This window comes from Cucurbita pepo, chromosome LG20 (genome assembly GCF_002806865.2).
Source record: "Cucurbita pepo subsp. pepo cultivar mu-cu-16 chromosome LG20, ASM280686v2, whole genome shotgun sequence".
In the NCBI taxonomy this organism is placed as follows: Eukaryota; Viridiplantae; Streptophyta; class Magnoliopsida; order Cucurbitales; family Cucurbitaceae; genus Cucurbita; species Cucurbita pepo.
In genome coordinates this window covers 2,561,901-2,583,241 of record NC_036657.1, presented here as the reverse complement: position 1 = coordinate 2,583,241, position 21,341 = coordinate 2,561,901, and the positions used below count along the sequence as shown (strand labels likewise).

General features: G+C 37.4%; 5 protein-coding genes and 1 long non-coding RNA gene across 7 annotated transcripts; 5 read left to right on the top strand and 1 right to left on the bottom strand.

Moving 5' to 3' along the window:
* The first annotated feature begins 140 nt into the window (after positions 1 to 140).
* Positions 141 to 8,008, top strand: LOC111783633. Of its 2 annotated transcripts, none has more exons than XM_023664552.1 (10): positions 141 to 455; positions 622 to 749; positions 1,113 to 1,160; positions 1,296 to 1,409; positions 2,160 to 2,228; positions 2,323 to 2,379; positions 2,537 to 2,692; positions 5,553 to 5,633; positions 5,729 to 5,806; positions 7,815 to 8,008. In XM_023664552.1, the coding sequence occupies exons 1-9, from the start codon at positions 305 to 307 to the stop codon at positions 5,795 to 5,797; spliced, it is 873 nt and encodes a 290-aa protein (XP_023520320.1). In that variant the 5' UTR covers positions 141 to 304; the 3' UTR covers positions 5,798 to 5,806; positions 7,815 to 8,008. The 2 variants fall into 2 exon arrangements, with proteins under 2 accessions (XP_023520320.1, XP_023520319.1); XM_023664551.1 differs by lacking the exons at positions 141 to 455; positions 622 to 749; positions 1,113 to 1,160; ... (2 more) ...; positions 2,323 to 2,379; positions 2,537 to 2,692 and adding exons at positions 2,764 to 3,067; positions 3,234 to 3,361; positions 3,725 to 3,772; ... (2 more) ...; positions 4,935 to 4,991; positions 5,149 to 5,304 and having other exon boundaries at positions 5,729 to 5,800; positions 7,809 to 8,008.
* LOC111783635 lies at positions 5,840 to 7,985 on the top strand. The gene is made up of 6 exons (XM_023664553.1): positions 5,840 to 6,029; positions 6,780 to 6,848; positions 6,943 to 6,999; positions 7,157 to 7,312; positions 7,561 to 7,641; positions 7,737 to 7,985. Exons 2-6 carry the CDS (start codon positions 6,840 to 6,842, stop codon positions 7,803 to 7,805), a joined length of 372 nt encoding a protein of 123 aa, XP_023520321.1. The 5' UTR covers positions 5,840 to 6,029; positions 6,780 to 6,839; the 3' UTR covers positions 7,806 to 7,985.
* A 1,805-nt stretch (positions 8,009 to 9,813) lies between the features above and the next one.
* LOC111783401 (ethylene-responsive transcription factor 8-like) lies at positions 9,814 to 10,609 on the top strand. Its single transcript, XM_023664327.1, has one exon. The coding sequence runs from the start codon at positions 9,883 to 9,885 to the stop codon at positions 10,492 to 10,494; it is 612 nt and encodes a 203-aa protein (XP_023520095.1). The 5' UTR covers positions 9,814 to 9,882; the 3' UTR covers positions 10,495 to 10,609.
* Positions 10,610 to 11,166: 557 nt separating this feature from the next.
* On the top strand, positions 11,167 to 14,206 carry LOC111782547 (protein yippee-like At5g53940). Its single transcript, XM_023663313.1, has 5 exons — positions 11,167 to 11,465; positions 11,947 to 11,990; positions 12,295 to 12,403; positions 13,841 to 13,896; positions 13,987 to 14,206. The coding sequence occupies exons 1-5, from the start codon at positions 11,370 to 11,372 to the stop codon at positions 14,063 to 14,065; spliced, it is 384 nt and encodes a 127-aa protein (XP_023519081.1). The 5' UTR covers positions 11,167 to 11,369; the 3' UTR covers positions 14,066 to 14,206.
* A 2,307-nt stretch (positions 14,207 to 16,513) lies between these two features.
* LOC111782549 lies at positions 16,514 to 16,908 on the top strand. Its single transcript, XR_002813142.1, has 2 exons — positions 16,514 to 16,598; positions 16,689 to 16,908. It is a non-coding gene; the product is annotated as an uncharacterized LOC111782549 (long non-coding RNA).
* A 3,122-nt stretch (positions 16,909 to 20,030) lies between these two features.
* Positions 20,031 to 20,818, bottom strand: LOC111783414 (ethylene-responsive transcription factor 12). Its single transcript, XM_023664338.1, has one exon. The coding sequence runs from the start codon at positions 20,729 to 20,731 to the stop codon at positions 20,234 to 20,236; it is 498 nt and encodes a 165-aa protein (XP_023520106.1). The 5' UTR covers positions 20,732 to 20,818; the 3' UTR covers positions 20,031 to 20,233.
* Positions 20,819 to 21,341: the final 523 nt, after the last annotated feature.

Here is a 21,341-nt window from a genome sequence, read left to right as displayed (position 1 = left end):
TTGTTCAGTATAGATGAATGTGGTGTAATGAATTATCTTCATCTATGTATTAATAGTAAAAAAAAAGAAAAGAAATTAGGTTGAAGATGGTAATGATATTTTTGTAAGTTCTCGGGATATCTTTAGGATAAATTATGAACAGTTTCATCACAAACTAATAGTAATTGTATTTTTAGCTTTTTTCTTACAATAATTTATCTTAAATTGATGACGGCGAAGAAATGATTCACATGCGTGAGGGAGTCTCGCGTTGCAGAAATTGCAGGCGGGTTTCTGGGTTGTGAACTCAGAAAGCTCTGCAAAAATGGCGATTTGCCCATTTAAGATCTTGTATCTCCTTCCCGCCATATTCTTACCTCTTTTCGCCGTCTGTGAAATCGCCTCGCCCGGTCGATCAAGTAACCATGGGCTGATCGACGAATTGGTGGAAAGCAAGCTCAGGATCTCTCACTTAGGTGCATACCGTTTACTGTTTTCCTTTCACATGACATTGAACTGTTTTAATTCTTGACAGGATTTAGCTCATTGTAGTTTCCGTCAATCTAGACTTCCGGCTGACGCATTTATTACATAAGTTCGCTGTGGTGTCGCTGTTTTTGTACTTACTAAAATTGAATGCAGAATCCGTTCTGGAGGAAAGCAAGCAAAATTTGACCGAGAAAAGAAATGAGCTCGAGGCGCAGGAAAAGCTAATCGAGGCTATGTCCCATAAGATTCAATACTTGGAGTCTGCTCTATCTGATATGAAGGTTTGATTCGTGCTTTGTAATGCCAGACAATGTTGCTTCACCTTTTTGTGCGTTTACAGAGATTCATCCCGTCTATTGCATTTTTCATATTCTTCGTCTATTTATCTTACATAAGAACGTATTGGATGTATTCATTTACGGATTTTGGAGTTGGGCAGTTAGCCATTCACACCTCCGAATCTACTAAATCAATGCAAAAGTTCGTCTGATTATAGATTGAATTCTATCTTCAATTTAAGCGTTTAATTCTCAATGCACGACAATAGGTAGAAACATCAGTCAGACATCATCTAAATGCTTTATTTCTTTGAGAAAATGTCGAAGATCATCATTAAGACTGATATTAGTTTAGTTGATATGCAGAGGACAACATCAAGTGATGATGAAAGGATTGCTGCTCTGGAGGATGAGGTTTTCGTTTGCTTTTTCGTATTTAATTTTTATGCTTCTTTGGATTTTCTGATCAAGGAGCCAATTATCTGGTAAATTTTGTTGAAGCATCTTCAAAAGTTCAATTAATCCGTATAGTTGGCTTGGGCATATTAGGTACGACGTCTCTGGGCTTCATCGAGAAAGAACAACTTCGAAATTCATATTCTGAAAGCCAAGGTACAGGAAGCTGAGGAAAAACTGGAAGAGGTTACTTCACAAGTTAAGAAGGTATAAATTTCTGACCAGATTGCAACAGGTTTTTTGTTTTTAGCCGGCATTGTGTTTGAATGTTCTGCAACATGCTCACATATGTGCCATGGAAAATGTATAAAACTAAGACGAGTGTTTTATAATTATTTTGCATGTTCGTGTGCTACAATGTACGTTATCTTTTTCATCTATACACTCCATGGTATTAACTAACTGTAATAGCCCAAGCCCATTACTAGCAGATATTGTCTGCTTTGGTCCGTTACATATCGTCGTCAGCCTCACGGTTTTTAAAACGCGTCTTTCAGAGTTACACAATGGAACCGGTACTCATCTAGATACTGTCCTCTTTGGGATTTTCCTTCCGGGCTTCTCTCAAGGTTTTTGGGTTTTTCCTTAGGGTTTCCCCATCACGGCTAGGGAGAGGTTTCCACACCCTTGCTTTGTTCCCCTCCCCAACCGTGGGATCTCACACTAACTATCATTATCACGCAATGATTAATTATAGACAATAAGTAAAGAGAAATCCTTGAACATCTGGTCATTTGTTTGAAGTTTTTCATGTTTTCCTCCCTTTTTGCATGTTAGCACAACATTGTCCACAGTCTATATAACTGAAGAAATGCGATGGATATCACTTGTTTATATTCTGGACTCTGATTGAGAATGAGTTCACTTCTTCTCTATGTAATTAATATATCTTCTGCTCAACCAACTTATATCCATTGATAAATTGTTCCTTTATGTACATATTCCTTTATTTTCCAGAAGTCTAGCATAGTATCTGAACAATGGACTCAAATTCGGCACCTCGAGCAGGCTCTTGAAATGACAAAAGTATGTTTTGCTGGAGAGGGCACAATGATTGAAAATTTTATTGTTGAGCTGCTTTGCTGATGTATTAACTAACTTTGTTGGCTTGTGTGACTAGATACGAGCTTTGAAGGTCCACCGGCAAGTTGCTCTAACCAGATGCACCTATTTGAAGGTAATTGTTGGACAACCTTGGTTGAACATTGTCTTTTCATTACTCTGGCTCACCCCGTGCATTATGGTTACCTAAACCTTCATAATGTCTTCAATCACTTCACATATTTTTCCAAATAATTTCACTTGTAAGCTTTATTGATGCTTCATCTGTATAGTTAGTCAACACGCGTTTTATCAATCAACTTCAAAAGGCGCTTCAGACATCAAACCATCATCTGTTCACCAAAGTGTCTACCTTGAGTTCCATGGTTACAGGAGCCATCCATCACTTCCAAAGAGTCTATGAGGAAGCCAAAAAGTATCACCATGAGGTGTGTGTGTGTGTGTGNTTTTTGTAAGTTCTCGGGATATCTTTAGGATAAATTATGAACAGTTTCATCACAAACTAATAGTAATTGTATTTTTAGCTTTTTTCTTACAATAATTTATCTTAAATTGATGACGGCGAAGAAATGATTCACATGCGTGAGGGAGTCTCGCGTTGCAGAAATTGCAGGCGGGTTTCTGGGTTGTGAACTCAGAAAGCTCTGCAAAAATGGCGATTTGCCCATTTAAGATCTTGTATCTCCTTCCCGCCATATTCTTACCTCTTTTCGCCGTCTGTGAAATCGCCTCGCCCGGTCGATCAAGTAACCATGGGCTGATCGACGAATTGGTGGAAAGCAAGCTCAGGATCTCTCACTTAGGTGCATACCGTTTACTGTTTTCCTTTCACATGACATTGAACTGTTTTAATTCTTGACAGGATTTAGCTCATTGTAGTTTCCGTCAATCTAGACTTCCGGCTGACGCATTTATTACATAAGTTCGCTGTGGTGTCGCTGTTTTTGTACTTACTAAAATTGAATGCAGAATCCGTTCTGGAGGAAAGCAAGCAAAATTTGACCGAGAAAAGAAATGAGCTCGAGGCGCAGGAAAAGCTAATCGAGGCTATGTCCCATAAGATTCAATACTTGGAGTCTGCTCTATCTGATATGAAGGTTTGATTCGTGCTTTGTAATGCCAGACAATGTTGCTTCACCTTTTTGTGCGTTTACAGAGATTCATCCCGTCTATTGCATTTTTCATATTCTTCGTCTATTTATCTTACATAAGAACGTATTGGATGTATTCATTTACGGATTTTGGAGTTGGGCAGTTAGCCATTCACACCTCCGAATCTACTAAATCAATGCAAAAGTTCGTCTGATTATAGATTGAATTCTATCTTCAATTTAAGCGTTTAATTCTCAATGCACGACAATAGGTAGAAACATCAGTCAGACATCATCTAAATGCTTTATTTCTTTGAGAAAATGTCGAAGATCATCATTAAGACTGATATTAGTTTAGTTGATATGCAGAGGACAACATCAAGTGATGATGAAAGGATTGCTGCTCTGGAGGATGAGGTTTTCGTTTGCTTTTTCGTATTTAATTTTTATGCTTCTTTGGATTTTCTGATCAAGGAGCCAATTATCTGGTAAATTTTGTTGAAGCATCTTCAAAAGTTCAATTAATCCGTATAGTTGGCTTGGGCATATTAGGTACGACGTCTCTGGGCTTCATCGAGAAAGAACAACTTCGAAATTCATATTCTGAAAGCCAAGGTACAGGAAGCTGAGGAAAAACTGGAAGAGGTTACTTCACAAGTTAAGAAGGTATAAATTTCTGACCAGATTGCAACAGGTTTTTTGTTTTTAGCCGGCATTGTGTTTGAATGTTCTGCAACATGCTCACATATGTGCCATGGAAAATGTATAAAACTAAGACGAGTGTTTTATAATTATTTTGCATGTTCGTGTGCTACAATGTACGTTATCTTTTTCATCTATACACTCCATGGTATTAACTAACTGTAATAGCCCAAGCCCATTACTAGCAGATATTGTCTGCTTTGGTCCGTTACATATCGTCGTCAGCCTCACGGTTTTTAAAACGCGTCTTTCAGAGTTACACAATGGAACCGGTACTCATCTAGATACTGTCCTCTTTGGGATTTTCCTTCCGGGCTTCTCTCAAGGTTTTTGGGTTTTTCCTTAGGGTTTCCCCATCACGGCTAGGGAGAGGTTTCCACACCCTTGCTTTGTTCCCCTCCCCAACCGTGGGATCTCACACTAACTATCATTATCACGCAATGATTAATTATAGACAATAAGTAAAGAGAAATCCTTGAACATCTGGTCATTTGTTTGAAGTTTTTCATGTTTTCCTCCCTTTTTGCATGTTAGCACAACATTGTCCACAGTCTATATAACTGAAGAAATGCGATGGATATCACTTGTTTATATTCTGGACTCTGATTGAGAATGAGTTCACTTCTTCTCTATGTAATTAATATATCTTCTGCTCAACCAACTTATATCCATTGATAAATTGTTCCTTTATGTACATATTCCTTTATTTTCCAGAAGTCTAGCATAGTATCTGAACAATGGACTCAAATTCGGCACCTCGAGCAGGCTCTTGAAATGACAAAAGTATGTTTTGCTGGAGAGGGCACAATGATTGAAAATTTTATTGTTGAGCTGCTTTGCTGATGTATTAACTAACTTTGTTGGCTTGTGTGACTAGATACGAGCTTTGAAGGTCCACCGGCAAGTTGCTCTAACCAGATGCACCTATTTGAAGGTAATTGTTGGACAACCTTGGTTGAACATTGTCTTTTCATTACTCTGGCTCACCCCGTGCATTATGGTTACCTAAACCTTCATAATGTCTTCAATCACTTCACATATTTTTCCAAATAATTTCACTTGTAAGCTTTATTGATGCTTCATCTGTATAGTTAGTCAACACGCGTTTTATCAATCAACTTCAAAAGGCGCTTCAGACATCAAACCATCATCTGTTCACCAAAGTGTCTACCTTGAGTTCCATGGTTACAGGAGCCATCCATCACTTCCAAAGAGTCTATGAGGAAGCCAAAAAGTATCACCATGAGGTGTGTGTGTGTGTGTGTTTGTCTACATAAACCTTAAAGTCAATCTAATAATTCCTGCAAAGACTTATGGGAATAAAACGAATTGCACACCATATAGCTTCTTCTGAAATGTGCTGCTACCTCCATCTCTTAATCTTTGACATTTGCATTTCATTCCAGAGTAGATATTGCAGTGGAATAAGCATTGCCAATCTGAGCTATATCCCTTCGTGATAATGACTATAAACTTCGAATATTGATATCTGCAGTTACAAAGACTGATTAAACAAGAAATGGAAAGAAATGAATATGCAGCATATCTTGCCAACAGGGAATTTATTTTCTTTCTGGTAAGCCAACAAAAATCTTGATGCTTCATCTAGAACTTTTCCTACCTGTATTTTCGCCTACTTCTCGAATTTAATCATGTTTTATGGATTTTTAGGCGTCTGCTCTGGTTACCTTCCCAATTTTTGGCGCTTGGATGTTCCTCTCTTCACGATTTTCCAGGTAAAGGGTCATCCTTGAGNGCTTCTTTGGATTTTCTGATCAAGGAGCCAATTATCTGGTAAATTTTGTTGAAGCATCTTCAAAAGTTCAATTAATCCGTATAGTTGGCTTGGGCATATTAGGTACGACGTCTCTGGGCTTCATCGAGAAAGAACAACTTCGAAATTCATATTCTGAAAGCCAAGGTACAGGAAGCTGAGGAAAAACTGGAAGAGGTTACTTCACAAGTTAAGAAGGTATAAATTTCTGACCAGATTGCAACAGGTTTTTTGTTTTTAGCCGGCATTGTGTTTGAATGTTCTGCAACATGCTCACATATGTGCCATGGAAAATGTATAAAACTAAGACGAGTGTTTTATAATTATTTTGCATGTTCGTGTGCTACAATGTACGTTATCTTTTTCATCTATACACTCCATGGTATTAACTAACTGTAATAGCCCAAGCCCATTACTAGCAGATATTGTCTGCTTTGGTCCGTTACATATCGTCGTCAGCCTCACGGTTTTTAAAACGCGTCTTTCAGAGTTACACAATGGAACCGGTACTCATCTAGATACTGTCCTCTTTGGGATTTTCCTTCCGGGCTTCTCTCAAGGTTTTTGGGTTTTTCCTTAGGGTTTCCCCATCACGGCTAGGGAGAGGTTTCCACACCCTTGCTTTGTTCCCCTCCCCAACCGTGGGATCTCACACTAACTATCATTATCACGCAATGATTAATTATAGACAATAAGTAAAGAGAAATCCTTGAACATCTGGTCATTTGTTTGAAGTTTTTCATGTTTTCCTCCCTTTTTGCATGTTAGCACAACATTGTCCACAGTCTATATAACTGAAGAAATGCGATGGATATCACTTGTTTATATTCTGGACTCTGATTGAGAATGAGTTCACTTCTTCTCTATGTAATTAATATATCTTCTGCTCAACCAACTTATATCCATTGATAAATTGTTCCTTTATGTACATATTCCTTTATTTTCCAGAAGTCTAGCATAGTATCTGAACAATGGACTCAAATTCGGCACCTCGAGCAGGCTCTTGAAATGACAAAAGTATGTTTTGCTGGAGAGGGCACAATGATTGAAAATTTTATTGTTGAGCTGCTTTGCTGATGTATTAACTAACTTTGTTGGCTTGTGTGACTAGATACGAGCTTTGAAGGTCCACCGGCAAGTTGCTCTAACCAGATGCACCTATTTGAAGGTAATTGTTGGACAACCTTGGTTGAACATTGTCTTTTCATTACTCTGGCTCACCCCGTGCATTATGGTTACCTAAACCTTCATAATGTCTTCAATCACTTCACATATTTTTCCAAATAATTTCACTTGTAAGCTTTATTGATGCTTCATCTGTATAGTTAGTCAACACGCGTTTTATCAATCAACTTCAAAAGGCGCTTCAGACATCAAACCATCATCTGTTCACCAAAGTGTCTACCTTGAGTTCCATGGTTACAGGAGCCATCCATCACTTCCAAAGAGTCTATGAGGAAGCCAAAAAGTATCACCATGAGGTGTGTGTGTGTGTGTGTTTGTCTACATAAACCTTAAAGTCAATCTAATAATTCCTGCAAAGACTTATGGGAATAAAACGAATTGCACACCATATAGCTTCTTCTGAAATGTGCTGCTACCTCCATCTCTTAATCTTTGACATTTGCATTTCATTCCAGAGTAGATATTGCAGTGGAATAAGCATTGCCAATCTGAGCTATATCCCTTCGTGATAATGACTATAAACTTCGAATATTGATATCTGCAGTTACAAAGACTGATTAAACAAGAAATGGAAAGAAATGAATATGCAGCATATCTTGCCAACAGGGAATTTATTTTCTTTCTGGTAAGCCAACAAAAATCTTGATGCTTCATCTAGAACTTTTCCTACCTGTATTTTCGCCTACTTCTCGAATTTAATCATGTTTTATGGATTTTTAGGCGTCTGCTCTGGTTACCTTCCCAATTTTTGGCGCTTGGATGTTCCTCTCTTCACGATTTTCCAGGTAAAGGGTCATCCTTGAGAAAAGAGGGTATACTTCTCATTGTTTAGCTTAGCCAGGAGATAAATTTTCCAATATAAGATTATGAAATATAGTAGCGACTATTAGCATTTTAGTGACATATTGATATCTTGTGTGAAAGGTTGAGATATTTATTACATAACACTTTGTAAAATTTTACATCAAACTGAGAATGCTGCATTACAAGAACTGGCGACCATCAATTACACAGGATCTATACGATTTATAAAAGGAGGAAAGAAATGCAACCCTTTGTTGGTTTTGTAAACAGGTGGGCGATCAAATATCATAGAAAACTGTCGCACTCCAAAAAAATTGTTCAAATTCTTCCCATTCCCACCGAAGAATCACCAATGCCGTTTCTACCATTGGATACCTGACCCTCAGGAACAAAACCTTTATCATTTTATTGACTTTCTCCTCTGGCTTGTCAATGGTTCATAGCTTAGATTGTCAATGGTTCAAACCAAGCCTCTGGCTCGTCGATTCGAACCCATTTACTGGATGATTGTTCGAATTAGGCCCTTGGCCATGGAGAGGCAAAACATAACAGCAGGACTAGCATACTTATATCTTAGGTACAGCCTCGCAGCATGGATTAGCAAAGCCTCGTAATGCCATTCATGAGTGGCATTATCGACACGAAGGACATCGAAATAACATTATGCGACTGAGATATGGTTAATTAAGGACCAATATCACCATCTTAACCATTATTAAGGGGTTTTCTTTTTTCCTGGACCGTATGCAATCAACCAAACCAAAATATCAAAACTATAACAAATTGAATCAATAATTTATTCGATAAATTTCAAACAAATCAAAGATTCAAAGTTTCAGACGTGGCATTAATTGGTTTAGGGTTGGTTGGTTCCTCGTATGCATTATCTATTACTCGGTTTGTTTTGATGTCGACTTTTGTGCCACACACGTCAACTCCCTCTTTCACGTGTTTGACCATTTTCTCTCGTGCAAATGGGTGCACCCTATTATTTCTTTTCTCATTTCTCCAATCTCTCTAATCAAACCACTTCATCTTTACAATAATAATAATAATTTTAAGATTTATAGATGCCAAAGTGAAAATTTAGAAATTTATCAAACATTCTAGATCATATTCGAGCAGCCTATTCAACTTTTGGCGAGTCCTAAGCTGACTGCATCAAAGAGGGTAGAAGCAATGAATCGATTGTATGTTAAATTAAAAAAATTATATAAAAAAAAAAGGTTAATGTAAAATTTTATTTAGATGGATTGCAAGAATTGAAACTGTTGGCAATAAGCAATACACTTCATCAACTATATTTCTTAAACCATACCAACAAATAATTATGTTTAAAGGGTTTTGATTGAGAATAAATTTAAGTTAAAACTGAAAAAATATGGACGAAAATAGTGATATGAACTAAAATTAAAAAAAATTAAAAGAACAGAGAAAAATGAAGACAAGAGGCGCGTGTAAGATGATGGTTGGCGCGTAAACAAAAGTCAAGTGTCTGGGGAGAAGACGTGGGCCCGTAATGTGGAGTGGGCCAATCTTAAAAGTTGGTGGGTGTGGGAAAACTGGAAATGTCACCCTTTTATGGGGCGGCGCTGTTTGGCTGCTTCCGTTTCCATTTACAAAATAAATAAAAATTGGTGCTGTCGCGTGAGGTTACCAGGATGTGCATTATCGGCCAATTAGGAAACAAAGGACACGCGTCAGTTTTTTACCGGTGCAATCTTTTTGGGGCCCACCAAATCGTAGACCTCAAAAATAAAATCGAACTTACTTTCTTTTCTTTAAAAATAATAACCAAATTACAAATTTACTTTGTAAATTTGTATTTATCTGATATTTCGAAAAAAATGATGGTTGAATACTAGCCATTGGATGATGCTACAATAAACGGTGGGGATGGGACCAGGAAGTCAAATTCCTTGCTTTTGACTTTTGCCATTTCTGATTGAATCAAATTCCAAAATTCCAAAATGTTCTTCTATAAACCCAAGTCCCTTCCTTTCCACTTCCATTTCCTCTATCAACTTAGAACCAATCGGATCACCATTTTCTTCAATCAACTATGGCGCCGAGAGACAAGGTTAAGGCGGCGGTGGCAGCCGGCGGCAAGGACAAAGAGGTGCATTTTAGAGGAGTGAGGAAGAGGCCATGGGGAAAATATGCGGCGGAGATTAGAGATCCGGCGAAGAAGATCCGTGTGTGGCTAGGCACATTTGAAACAGAGGAAGAGGCGGCGATGGCTTACGATGCCGCCGCCCGCAAATTCCGCGGCGCCAAGGCTAAGACTAACTTTCCTTTTCCCTTTCCCGTTCCCGTTATCGTCAACAGAAGTAGCACCGTTGAATCCCCCAACCCAGACCTCACTCTTGACCTCAATCTCGAACCTGACGCTATCGCCGCCGGATCCACGCCGCCCTTCCCCTTCGGAATTTTCCCGCCGCCCAATCACCTTTTCCTCTTCGATCATCCCATTTTCCGCCACGGAATGGTTGAGATTCTTCATAATCATCAATCCGCCGCGAGTTTCGATCGCCGCCACCAAAAAACAGTCCCCTGCGGCGGAGTTCAAAGTGACTCAGATTCATCCTCCGTTAGTAATCTCAACCAAAATGACCACAAATCAAGACCCATTCTAGATCTAGATCTCAATTTCCCTCCACCGGAGTCCGCGTAGGCTTCAATTTTTCCGACAAAGATGAATTATGGCAACATTTTTGTAGCTCCATGTCAATTAATACACGTGTACTAGCTATCAGGCCTATCTAACTCCTTTTTGTGAAAAAAAAAAAAAAAAAAAAAAANGCGACGGAGGGAACTGAAAGAAGAAAAGAAGAACATGATTAATTGGGTTCTCCGTCCATGTGAAGGTCATCTCAGGCAGCCCAGATCGCCGGACGGGACGATATTTGGAGGCGGAGGTTGGGGAGGGGAGGGGCGGGGTCCACTGGACACGTAATGAGGACAGAGGAAGACGACAAAACATAGTTTTATATTAAGGAAGTGGCAATTTATTTGTGGTTTTTTATTTTATTTACTATTATTTAAGTTTGTGGAGTTATTATGGATAAAACCAATTCCAAACCATTTTAGTATACAATTTTAATATTTATTATTTAATGCTAACCTAAATATATTTGCATAGTTCAGTATTCAATTAACAAATCCATTTTTAATAACCTAATTAATTTTCTTTCATACATTTATTTCAATTTTAATTTTAGAGTAAAAAAATTAAAATAATTTCTCAAGGGACTAAACTCATATTTAATACAATTAAATTCAGATTAAAAGAAAAAAAGAGTTTGGGGCCATTATCGGGTGGGCTGAAGCCCATAATTAGAACTGGGAAGGGGAAGAAAGGAAGAACCGGTAATTACCGGTTCCCGTAGCTGGAAGGAAACGGCTACTGGCATCTCGCAAACCGACCAGGCATGACAGAGTTTTCAAGTTCGTTATTCTGATTTTGTCTGGAGGAGAGGGGGATGAATATTTGCGTATGAGTTTGGTGAGAGCTTAGGTCTTCAATTTGGGATTCTTCTAGGGTTTTTAATGGGTAGGGTTTTTCTGGTTGAATTGGAAGGCAGGTCTTACCGATGCCGCTTCTGTAATAACAATGTTGCTCTTGCCGATGACGTCCTTTCTCGGGTACTCTCACTCTTTATTTTTCTCTGCGAATTCTCTCAACTCCTTTCTTCGTTTCCATCGACTAATTTCGCGCATACATGCTACAATTTTGTTCGTTCAAATTCTGGAATTCAATTTCTCAACAATCTGAACCGAAAACGGGAGTTTTAGTCCTCGAATTATAGGTTTGCATCAAGATGGATTGTTTTTCCTTGTATTAGAGTTATGCGTTCTTTGTTCAATCGTTGTTTGCTGGTTTATTTGATTTTCCTGATTTTTGTTTTGTTTTTTGAGCCAAGCATTCTTAATTGAAATATCAAGCATATTTTGGGTATGGTTAATTTGTCCGTCGTCGCTATGTGAAATGACGCTACTGAGTCTTAAATGCTATGTTGGAAGTGAAATTCCAACAATATTACGATCGATTTCCTTTTGAATCTTTTCCATTTCATTTTTCACTTGCCCATTTTGATGAATTCTTATTGTTCTCCTATTGTCCCAGACTTTCAATTGCAGCCAAGGGAGGGCATATCTTTTCAGCAATGTGTAAGTGGCCCTGATCTTATTTTTATGTGCAGCTTCAAATCCAAATGTCTAGATTTTTTTTTAGGAACCATTGGATGAGGACTTCTGTAAGAGGAGGAGAATTGATTGACTTCCCTTTAAATTCTGTTTTCCTTATTTGAGAACAATTATATATAGAAATAGCTTCTGATGGTTCGGGTTTTTACTAGTATTTCTTAAGCAGTTCTCACGATTCGAAAATTACAGTATATTGCCTCACAGTTCTTATCCTTCTTCCCTTTTCTTGCGCATTTCTGATCGACATTGACTCTTAACCTTTTGGCAGAGTGAATATAACATCTGGTCCCAAGGAGGAGAGGTTGATGCTTTCTGGTATGCACACTGTGGAAGATATCTTTTGTTGCTGTTGCGGACAAATTCTTGGATGGAAATATGTAAGTTTTCTCCTCTTGCTATCTGTGCAAAGTAGTCTAATTTCCACCATCTGATGACTGTTCAGATGTAGGAATCGCCACGACTTAGCTCAACGGTTAAAGGAGCAACTTATAACTCGTACATTTAAGTTTGTCGTTCCGTTGACCGTTATCAACTATCTATCTCATGCATATTTCAACTTCCAAAATTAATTGGTGAAGATAATTCACTGTAACGAGTTCAGGTGAGAAGAAGTTGGTCTGATGCCCTCGAGTATCAAACGAACTATATTAGAAATAATCTATAAAGAATGGACATGGGTTCGTTGATATGATTACATGCTATTCTATTTCAAATTAGGAAACTTTGATAAAATATATTGGAATAGTATGAGTTCAATTTATCCTTAAGAAAGATGACCAATTAGAATAAATCGAAAACAAGAGGGAAAAAGAACTCTTGGAAGGACCCAACACGAGCATAGCTTAGTACTTAAAACATCTTCAAGAGGTCATGGGTTTGAATCTCCCAACTCTTATTGATGTAATAGCCACTTCTTGCTATTACAATACATAATAAAATCCTATTTTGTCTGAAATTTTGAGAAAAGAAAAGCTGTTGTGGCATATGCTTGAGTACTGGAGTTCGAAACTTTTGGGAGAGGAAGGATGGTGTGAGGGGTTATTTGCTCTCTAACTCTTCTCTATCACGTCAAAGACTGGATTTCTCTCATAGACCAGAATTCTTCACAGTTTCAGCTCTTTTTTGTATTGCTTTGTTCTATTTCTATTCGTTTTTCTTCGGTTTTGATTTTCATTGTCTTGTTTTTCTGCTATGTTGTGGATTATTAATTGTTATAATCCTTTTATCTAAAACCTGCCCAATGGAAAATGGGTAATGATAACGATAACAGTAATATTGAGTTTTTGAACATTTCAGCTATTGATTAAGGCGAAGTTCTTTTTTTCCCAATATAATTCATGCATAGTATACATGTAATATTCCTTTCTAGAGAGAACAGAGAGAAAACAATTATATGCACAATATAATCATCACAATTAGATGTAAATGTCACACGGAAGGTAAGGTACAACAATCATGTTTGCCTGGCTGGTTGGCTGGTTGTCTGCTGGGCTTGTCTCAACTTGAGCAGCTAAATAGGCAGGTTCGCATTGAAGCAGCAGTTATTGTACTGAGTTTACAAAAAAAAATATATTTTTCATTGTTACCAGACAGGATGAGTAGAAAGCTTCTCCAATATATGCATGCATACGTATGTGATAATACCTTTCATCTGCCTGAAATCCTGAAATAACATTAAATTAGAGTTGAAAATGGTGTAATTTATGGTTTGCATCTGAAAACATTTGTGGGTTTGTGTTTTTATGAAGGGATTTTCAGTTGAGTTGTTGATTGTAGTATTAGTTTGCTAAATTGATATTGATGCATTTCAATAGGTAACTACACATGACAAATACCAAAAGTACAAGGAGGGGAAGTTTGTTCTTGAGAGGTACTCAGACATTTTCCTCATCTTTCCAAATAACATGAAGTTTACTGTAAATACATTATTTGTTCTTGAGTTTATTTATGCTTCTAACAGATGGAGAATAGTTGAGGAGATGATGGAAGACTTAAATGGAGATGCTCATCCTGGTTCAAGCGATATGGAAAATCCTTAGTGAGTTTCTGCCAAATTCTCTCAGAATAAGGAAACTCTAGCGTACATGTCCAAGTGTTGTATGTAGAAATAATTCTAGAGTCTGTAAACTACTATTAAACTGCATGACCATAATCTATAATATCATAAGCTTTTTATCGAATCGTGTCTTGAATGCTCGGTAAGAGCCTTTGTCTTCTCTCTATTCGAATGAAGGTAAGGGCGGCGCTAAGAAAATGGATGGTTCTGATCTTCGTAAAAGTGATTGCTCATGGAACCATTAAAGGTAATTTTGTTTCTAGTTTATTAAAAAGGTGTTCTCAATCGTTCTAAACTTGTTGGTGCAAATTTAGTTGAACCTTTTTGATGCTGTGTCTTCTGTAAAGTTGATAACATAACAAGAAAAGCAGAAAAAAGGAAGTATTTGCGCTTTTATCATAGTATCTTATTGATTGTATGGTTAGAAGATCAGTGGGAAGCCAAAAGTAGCCATTGGAAAGGGAAAGGGCCCCCCTGCCATAAGTTGTTTTGCTGTAGAGGCCGATGATTAGCTTATTGGCGGGACAGAGATGGGCCACTGGATGAATGGTTGAGGCTGTGAGTACCTCAAATTTACCTGCACAGCCGCAGTAGTATTGAGTAATACACAAGGACAGAAGCAAAGGGGCCGCCTCTTGTTTGCTTGGCTGCTCGGCAAACCCCGCCGTATACGACGAGTGGGACTGCAGCCGGCTCCTCATTTAAAACGTTATCTGTTAGGGCGGAATGAAATCTTCAATGTTGTTGCTTAGCTTCTGTCCGTCCTCTCCCTTTCGCTTGATAGAATAAGCAAGTTTTAAATGATTTTAGTTCCACTTCCACTGATTGAAGGTTGATCTTAGTTTATAAGTAAATAACCTATCAAAGTCAAGAGTTTATATTGTTCTATTGAAAATTTTTAACTATAAACATAAGAATCAATATGTTTAGTGTATTAAAAACGAGCATAATATCTGAGTGTGATGAAGTTATTCAAAATAAAAAGTGACCGTATAGAAAAATAAAATCGGTCACGTTTTGAATTGGGAATCAAAGTAGGAGTTGGTATTTATTTAATATTTTTTAGCAAAATTCAAAGCAAACGTGTTTTAAAGGGTAAATATAAGACAATGTAATGAACAGAAAAAGAGTGGATAAGGCCTAAGGAAGTGTCCAAAAAAAACAATTGAGTTCAGAGCGGCTTGTTTAGTTGTGGCGCGACGCTAAGCCGCCGTGATGTCTCAGCTACCGACACCCTCATTAATTCCTTTATTTATTTAATTATTATTTACTCTTTATTAAAAAAAATAATAAAAAATAAAAAAATAAAAATCAAAGGTATTTTTCCTGCCATACATGATNTGAGGGAGGACGTGGCGGTTTGAAATGACGGCTGTGGCAAAGTGCAGGTGGTGTGGGGGTGGCAGTTTTTATGATGACGCCATTTATTTATTATATATTTAGTTATTTATTTATTTTGCGTCGACTCTGCACCGCACTTTCTCTGTTTCTGCGACTGCTTCTCACTCCCTTAATTTCTTCATATTTCCACACGCCCCCCTCAACTATTCTCTTTTTTCAACTTCGCCCCACCTCACCACCCAGGTTTTTATGGAAGCTTCATTAATTTAATTAACGTGAACAATGTTTTTAGCCGCCGTCCAGGAGGGACGCTTTTCTTTTTCTTCTTTTTTCTTTTTTTTTTTGTTTTTTTGTTTTTTTGGGTTTTTTGGGTTTTTATTTTAGCCCTAAAATCCAAATTCGAAACAGACAAAATCTGGAACAAATTTGTAATGGAAAACGGGGTTTGGTTGGTTGGTTGGTTAGGCTCTGTAATTTGTTTTATTTTGGCCAAAATAGGTTAATAATGAACCAAGATTTTGTCTCAAAATCTTTGTTTTTTTTTTTTTTTTCTTTTTTCTTGGGTTGAATTTTCTACAATTACGAAAATTAATTAAGAGCACGTGATTAATATTTAAGAAATTGAAGTAAACCAGGCGGGCAACGTAACCCACCAGCCCATTGCAATTCTTGTTGACTTTTTGTAAAAAAAAATATATATATATATAAACAAATATAATTATTTATTTAGCCTCGTTTTTGTAATGGGTGTTTGATTTTCTAGGGTTGCCGCCTTCTTTTCATATGGTTCCATATAATTTTTTTAAATTTGAATGACTAAATTTAAGATTTATTAAAAATTATGTAACGATTAGATTACATTTTTATTCAATTTGGGAAGATGATTCTATCAATATCTTAGAGATCTTTTCAAGTTTCAATAATTAAAATTACAGGTAGTGGAATTTAGAATAGCGGGACTAAAAATGACATTTTTACCCTCGAAATGAATGGTGTAAAAAGAAAAAGAAAAAGAAAAAATAGAAATTGAAGTGAGCAAATGTTGACAAAAGTAAAAGAAAGTGAAAAGGAAGGTTAGCCAACAAAGNTTGCTAAATTGATATTGATGCATTTCAATAGGTAACTACACATGACAAATACCAAAAGTACAAGGAGGGGAAGTTTGTTCTTGAGAGGTACTCAGACATTTTCCTCATCTTTCCAAATAACATGAAGTTTACTGTAAATACATTATTTGTTCTTGAGTTTATTTATGCTTCTAACAGATGGAGAATAGTTGAGGAGATGATGGAAGACTTAAATGGAGATGCTCATCCTGGTTCAAGCGATATGGAAAATCCTTAGTGAGTTTCTGCCAAATTCTCTCAGAATAAGGAAACTCTAGCGTACATGTCCAAGTGTTGTATGTAGAAATAATTCTAGAGTCTGTAAACTACTATTAAACTGCATGACCATAATCTATAATATCATAAGCTTTTTATCGAATCGTGTCTTGAATGCTCGGTAAGAGCCTTTGTCTTCTCTCTATTCGAATGAAGGTAAGGGCGGCGCTAAGAAAATGGATGGTTCTGATCTTCGTAAAAGTGATTGCTCATGGAACCATTAAAGGTAATTTTGTTTCTAGTTTATTAAAAAGGTGTTCTCAATCGTTCTAAACTTGTTGGTGCAAATTTAGTTGAACCTTTTTGATGCTGTGTCTTCTGTAAAGTTGATAACATAACAAGAAAAGCAGAAAAAAGGAAGTATTTGCGCTTTTATCATAGTATCTTATTGATTGTATGGTTAGAAGATCAGTGGGAAGCCAAAAGTAGCCATTGGAAAGGGAAAGGGCCCCCCTGCCATAAGTTGTTTTGCTGTAGAGGCCGATGATTAGCTTATTGGCGGGACAGAGATGGGCCACTGGATGAATGGTTGAGGCTGTGAGTACCTCAAATTTACCTGCACAGCCGCAGTAGTATTGAGTAATACACAAGGACAGAAGCAAAGGGGCCGCCTCTTGTTTGCTTGGCTGCTCGGCAAACCCCGCCGTATACGACGAGTGGGACTGCAGCCGGCTCCTCATTTAAAACGTTATCTGTTAGGGCGGAATGAAATCTTCAATGTTGTTGCTTAGCTTCTGTCCGTCCTCTCCCTTTCGCTTGATAGAATAAGCAAGTTTTAAATGATTTTAGTTCCACTTCCACTGATTGAAGGTTGATCTTAGTTTATAAGTAAATAACCTATCAAAGTCAAGAGTTTATATTGTTCTATTGAAAATTTTTAACTATAAACATAAGAATCAATATGTTTAGTGTATTAAAAACGAGCATAATATCTGAGTGTGATGAAGTTATTCAAAATAAAAAGTGACCGTATAGAAAAATAAAATCGGTCACGTTTTGAATTGGGAATCAAAGTAGGAGTTGGTATTTATTTAATATTTTTTAGCAAAATTCAAAGCAAACGTGTTTTAAAGGGTAAATATAAGACAATGTAATGAACAGAAAAAGAGTGGATAAGGCCTAAGGAAGTGTCCAAAAAAAACAATTGAGTTCAGAGCGGCTTGTTTAGTTGTGGCGCGACGCTAAGCCGCCGTGATGTCTCAGCTACCGACACCCTCATTAATTCCTTTATTTATTTAATTATTATTTACTCTTTATTAAAAAAAAAAAAAAAAAAAAAAAAAGGGTTGGGGGGATGGAATATAATAAAGAAAATAAAAAAAAAAGAAGGGTATGGAATGAGGGAGGACGTGGCGGTTTGAAATGACGGCTGTGGCAAAGTGCAGGTGGTGTGGGGGTGGCAGTTTTTATGATGACGCCATTTATTTATTATATATTTAGTTATTTATTTATTTTGCGTCGACTCTGCACCGCACTTTCTCTGTTTCTGCGACTGCTTCTCACTCCCTTAATTTCTTCATATTTCCACACGCCCCCCTCAACTATTCTCTTTTTTCAACTTCGCCCCACCTCACCACCCAGGTTTTTATGGAAGCTTCATTAATTTAATTAACGTGAACAATGTTTTTAGCCGCCGTCCAGGAGGGACGCTTTTCTTTTTCTTCTTTTTTCTTTTTTTTTTTGTTTTTTTGTTTTTTTGGGTTTTTTGGGTTTTTATTTTAGCCCTAAAATCCAAATTCGAAACAGACAAAATCTGGAACAAATTTGTAATGGAAAACGGGGTTTGGTTGGTTGGTTGGTTAGGCTCTGTAATTTGTTTTATTTTGGCCAAAATAGGTTAATAATGAACCAAGATTTTGTCTCAAAATTTTTTTTTTTTTTTTTTTTTTCTTTTTTCTTGGGTTGAATTTTCTACAATTACGAAAATTAATTAAGAGCACGTGATTAATATTTAAGAAATTGAAGTAAACCAGGCGGGCAACGTAACCCACCAGCCCATTGCAATTCTTGTTGACTTTTTGTAAAAAAAAATATATATATATATAAACAAATATAATTATTTATTTAGCCTCGTTTTTGTAATGGGTGTTTGATTTTCTAGGGTTGCCGCCTTCTTTTCATATGGTTCCATATAATTTTTTTAAATTTGAATGACTAAATTTAAGATTTATTAAAAATTATGTAACGATTAGATTACATTTTTATTCAATTTGGGAAGATGATTCTATCAATATCTTAGAGATCTTTTCAAGTTTCAATAATTAAAATTACAGGTAGTGGAATTTAGAATAGCGGGACTAAAAATGACATTTTTACCCTCGAAATGAATGGTGTAAAAAGAAAAAGAAAAAGAAAAAATAGAAATTGAAGTGAGCAAATGTTGACAAAAGTAAAAGAAAGTGAAAAGGAAGGTTAGCCAACAAAGGAATGTTCCCCAATTCCCACTTTCATACAATCATACACACAACTCTCACTTTATAGTACAACCAAATTTTGACTCTTACAAATACACCAAAATATTCCATTTATTATTATTATTATTATTATTTTGAAATTTTGCTATTAAAAAAAAAAAAGAAATATAAAGTTGAAGCTACACATATCATAACAGAAAAGATATGTTTGTAGTTCAATTATTATCTCTACTTAATTATGAAAAAAGAAAAAAAAAGGTTGGTACGGAAAAGGATAAAACAGTAAAATGGATATTAAATTAAATATTTTAAAGTGAAGAAAATCGTGAACGGCGGACGGCGGAGGATAAAAATAAGGAAGGGGGATTGGGGTAGACGCGCGGGGGGAGGCGCGTGGAAAAGGAGAGGGGAGAGGGTTTAGGGTAAATAAAAAAGGATGAATAAATAGGGTGCTGAAATTGCCGAAACCACAAAAGCAGACGTACCAAGCGAAGGGAAACCAAGAATGGAATGCAATTATTATAAAGTGCACACGCTTGGGCTTCCTTCCCTTACTACGACGTCGTTCCAAACACCAATTCAAATTAATAATAATAATAATAATAAAAAAGAAAAACTCATGCTTTTGGCGCGTGACGATTGTTATTGTTGTTATTATTATTATATTTATATTTATATGCGTTCGAACCAATAACGTCGGATGGAAGCAATATTTTCGGCGGACGGCCGCCGGCATCATTACGCCGCTTCATGAAAATATTATTAAAATAAAAAAAGGTGCAAGATTTTTTAATCAATATCCACCAAAAACTTGTATTTACATATTCTTTTAATGGGGTTTTTTTTTTTTTTTGTTTTTTTAAATCTAGGGGTGAAAAAGTGGATACAGAATACTGTCAGAATATAAAATTAAAAAAAAAAAAGAAAAAAAAAACGACAAAAAGTGAGAGAAATGAGAAAGAGATGTCCGTTAAAAACGCCGGTAAAAGCCGTGTGGTGGGGTTGTTGAATGAATCATAGCCACACCGGTGGAGGCTCGTTCAGATCAAAGGGGAGGCCACGACGCACGTGCCCCATAAACGACGCCGTAGTGTTGGGCGCTGGATCTCTCGAGTCCACCAGCCCCGGAGAGGCTTCCACATTGACATTACACAAGTCGTTTCGAGCGCCGTGGCGGAGGAAATCGCCGAGGAGAAGACGAGCGGCGGAGGAGGAGGAGGAGGAGGAAGGGGCGGCGGCGGCGGAGGAGGAGGAGGAGGAAGGCCAGTTGCAGGTTGTAGGAGTGGAGGAGACGTTGAGGTCGAGGGAGAGAGGGGGAGGGAAGTTGGTCTTGGCTTTGGAGCCGCGGAGGGACCTGGCGGCGCCGTCGTAAGCAAGGGCGGCTTCTTCAGGGGTATCGAAAGTGCCCAACCAGACACGGGTCTTCTTCCAAGGGTCGCGAATCTCAGCGGCGTAGCGACCCCATGGCCTCTTTCTGACGCCCCTGTAGTGAGCCTCGCGAGTGGAAGCCATGGGGGAATCACCAACGAAATTTAAAAAAAAAAAAAAAATAGAAAAAGAAAAACAAAAAAGAACAGAAGGAAAAGAGATTTGGGTGAGTAAAGGAAGTGAAATGTGTTTTAACACAATTTTGAAGTGGAAGAAGAAGGGAAAGGAAAGGAAAGGAAAGGAAGGGAAGGGACCCACCAAGTCACCCGTAATCCTCGGGTACACGGCATAAATACACACACATATTTCAACTCTTTTTTTCTTTTTTTTCTTTTTTTTTTTAATTAACAAAATAAATACCTCATATAGGGGCCGTCGGATGAGAGATTAAGAACCAGATTTTGATTAAATAAATAAATAATAATAAAGGGTTTAATTTAATATTATAAATAGGAAAAGAAGGAGGAGGGTGGGGCCTGGATCAGGAAAGGAAGAGAGAGCCGCCGCCTGATTAGACGTGAGGAGGATGACGTAAGCCCTACGAATGGGGGGCTGACCGGCGCCTGCCAAAATATGTGGGACTGTCAGAAAAACGGGCACACGTGGAGGCTTTATAAGTGGTGTCTCAGTCTAGGGAACACCCTCCAATTGGGCCGGGCTGGGCCTTCCCTTTCTTTTCCAATTTTATTATTTT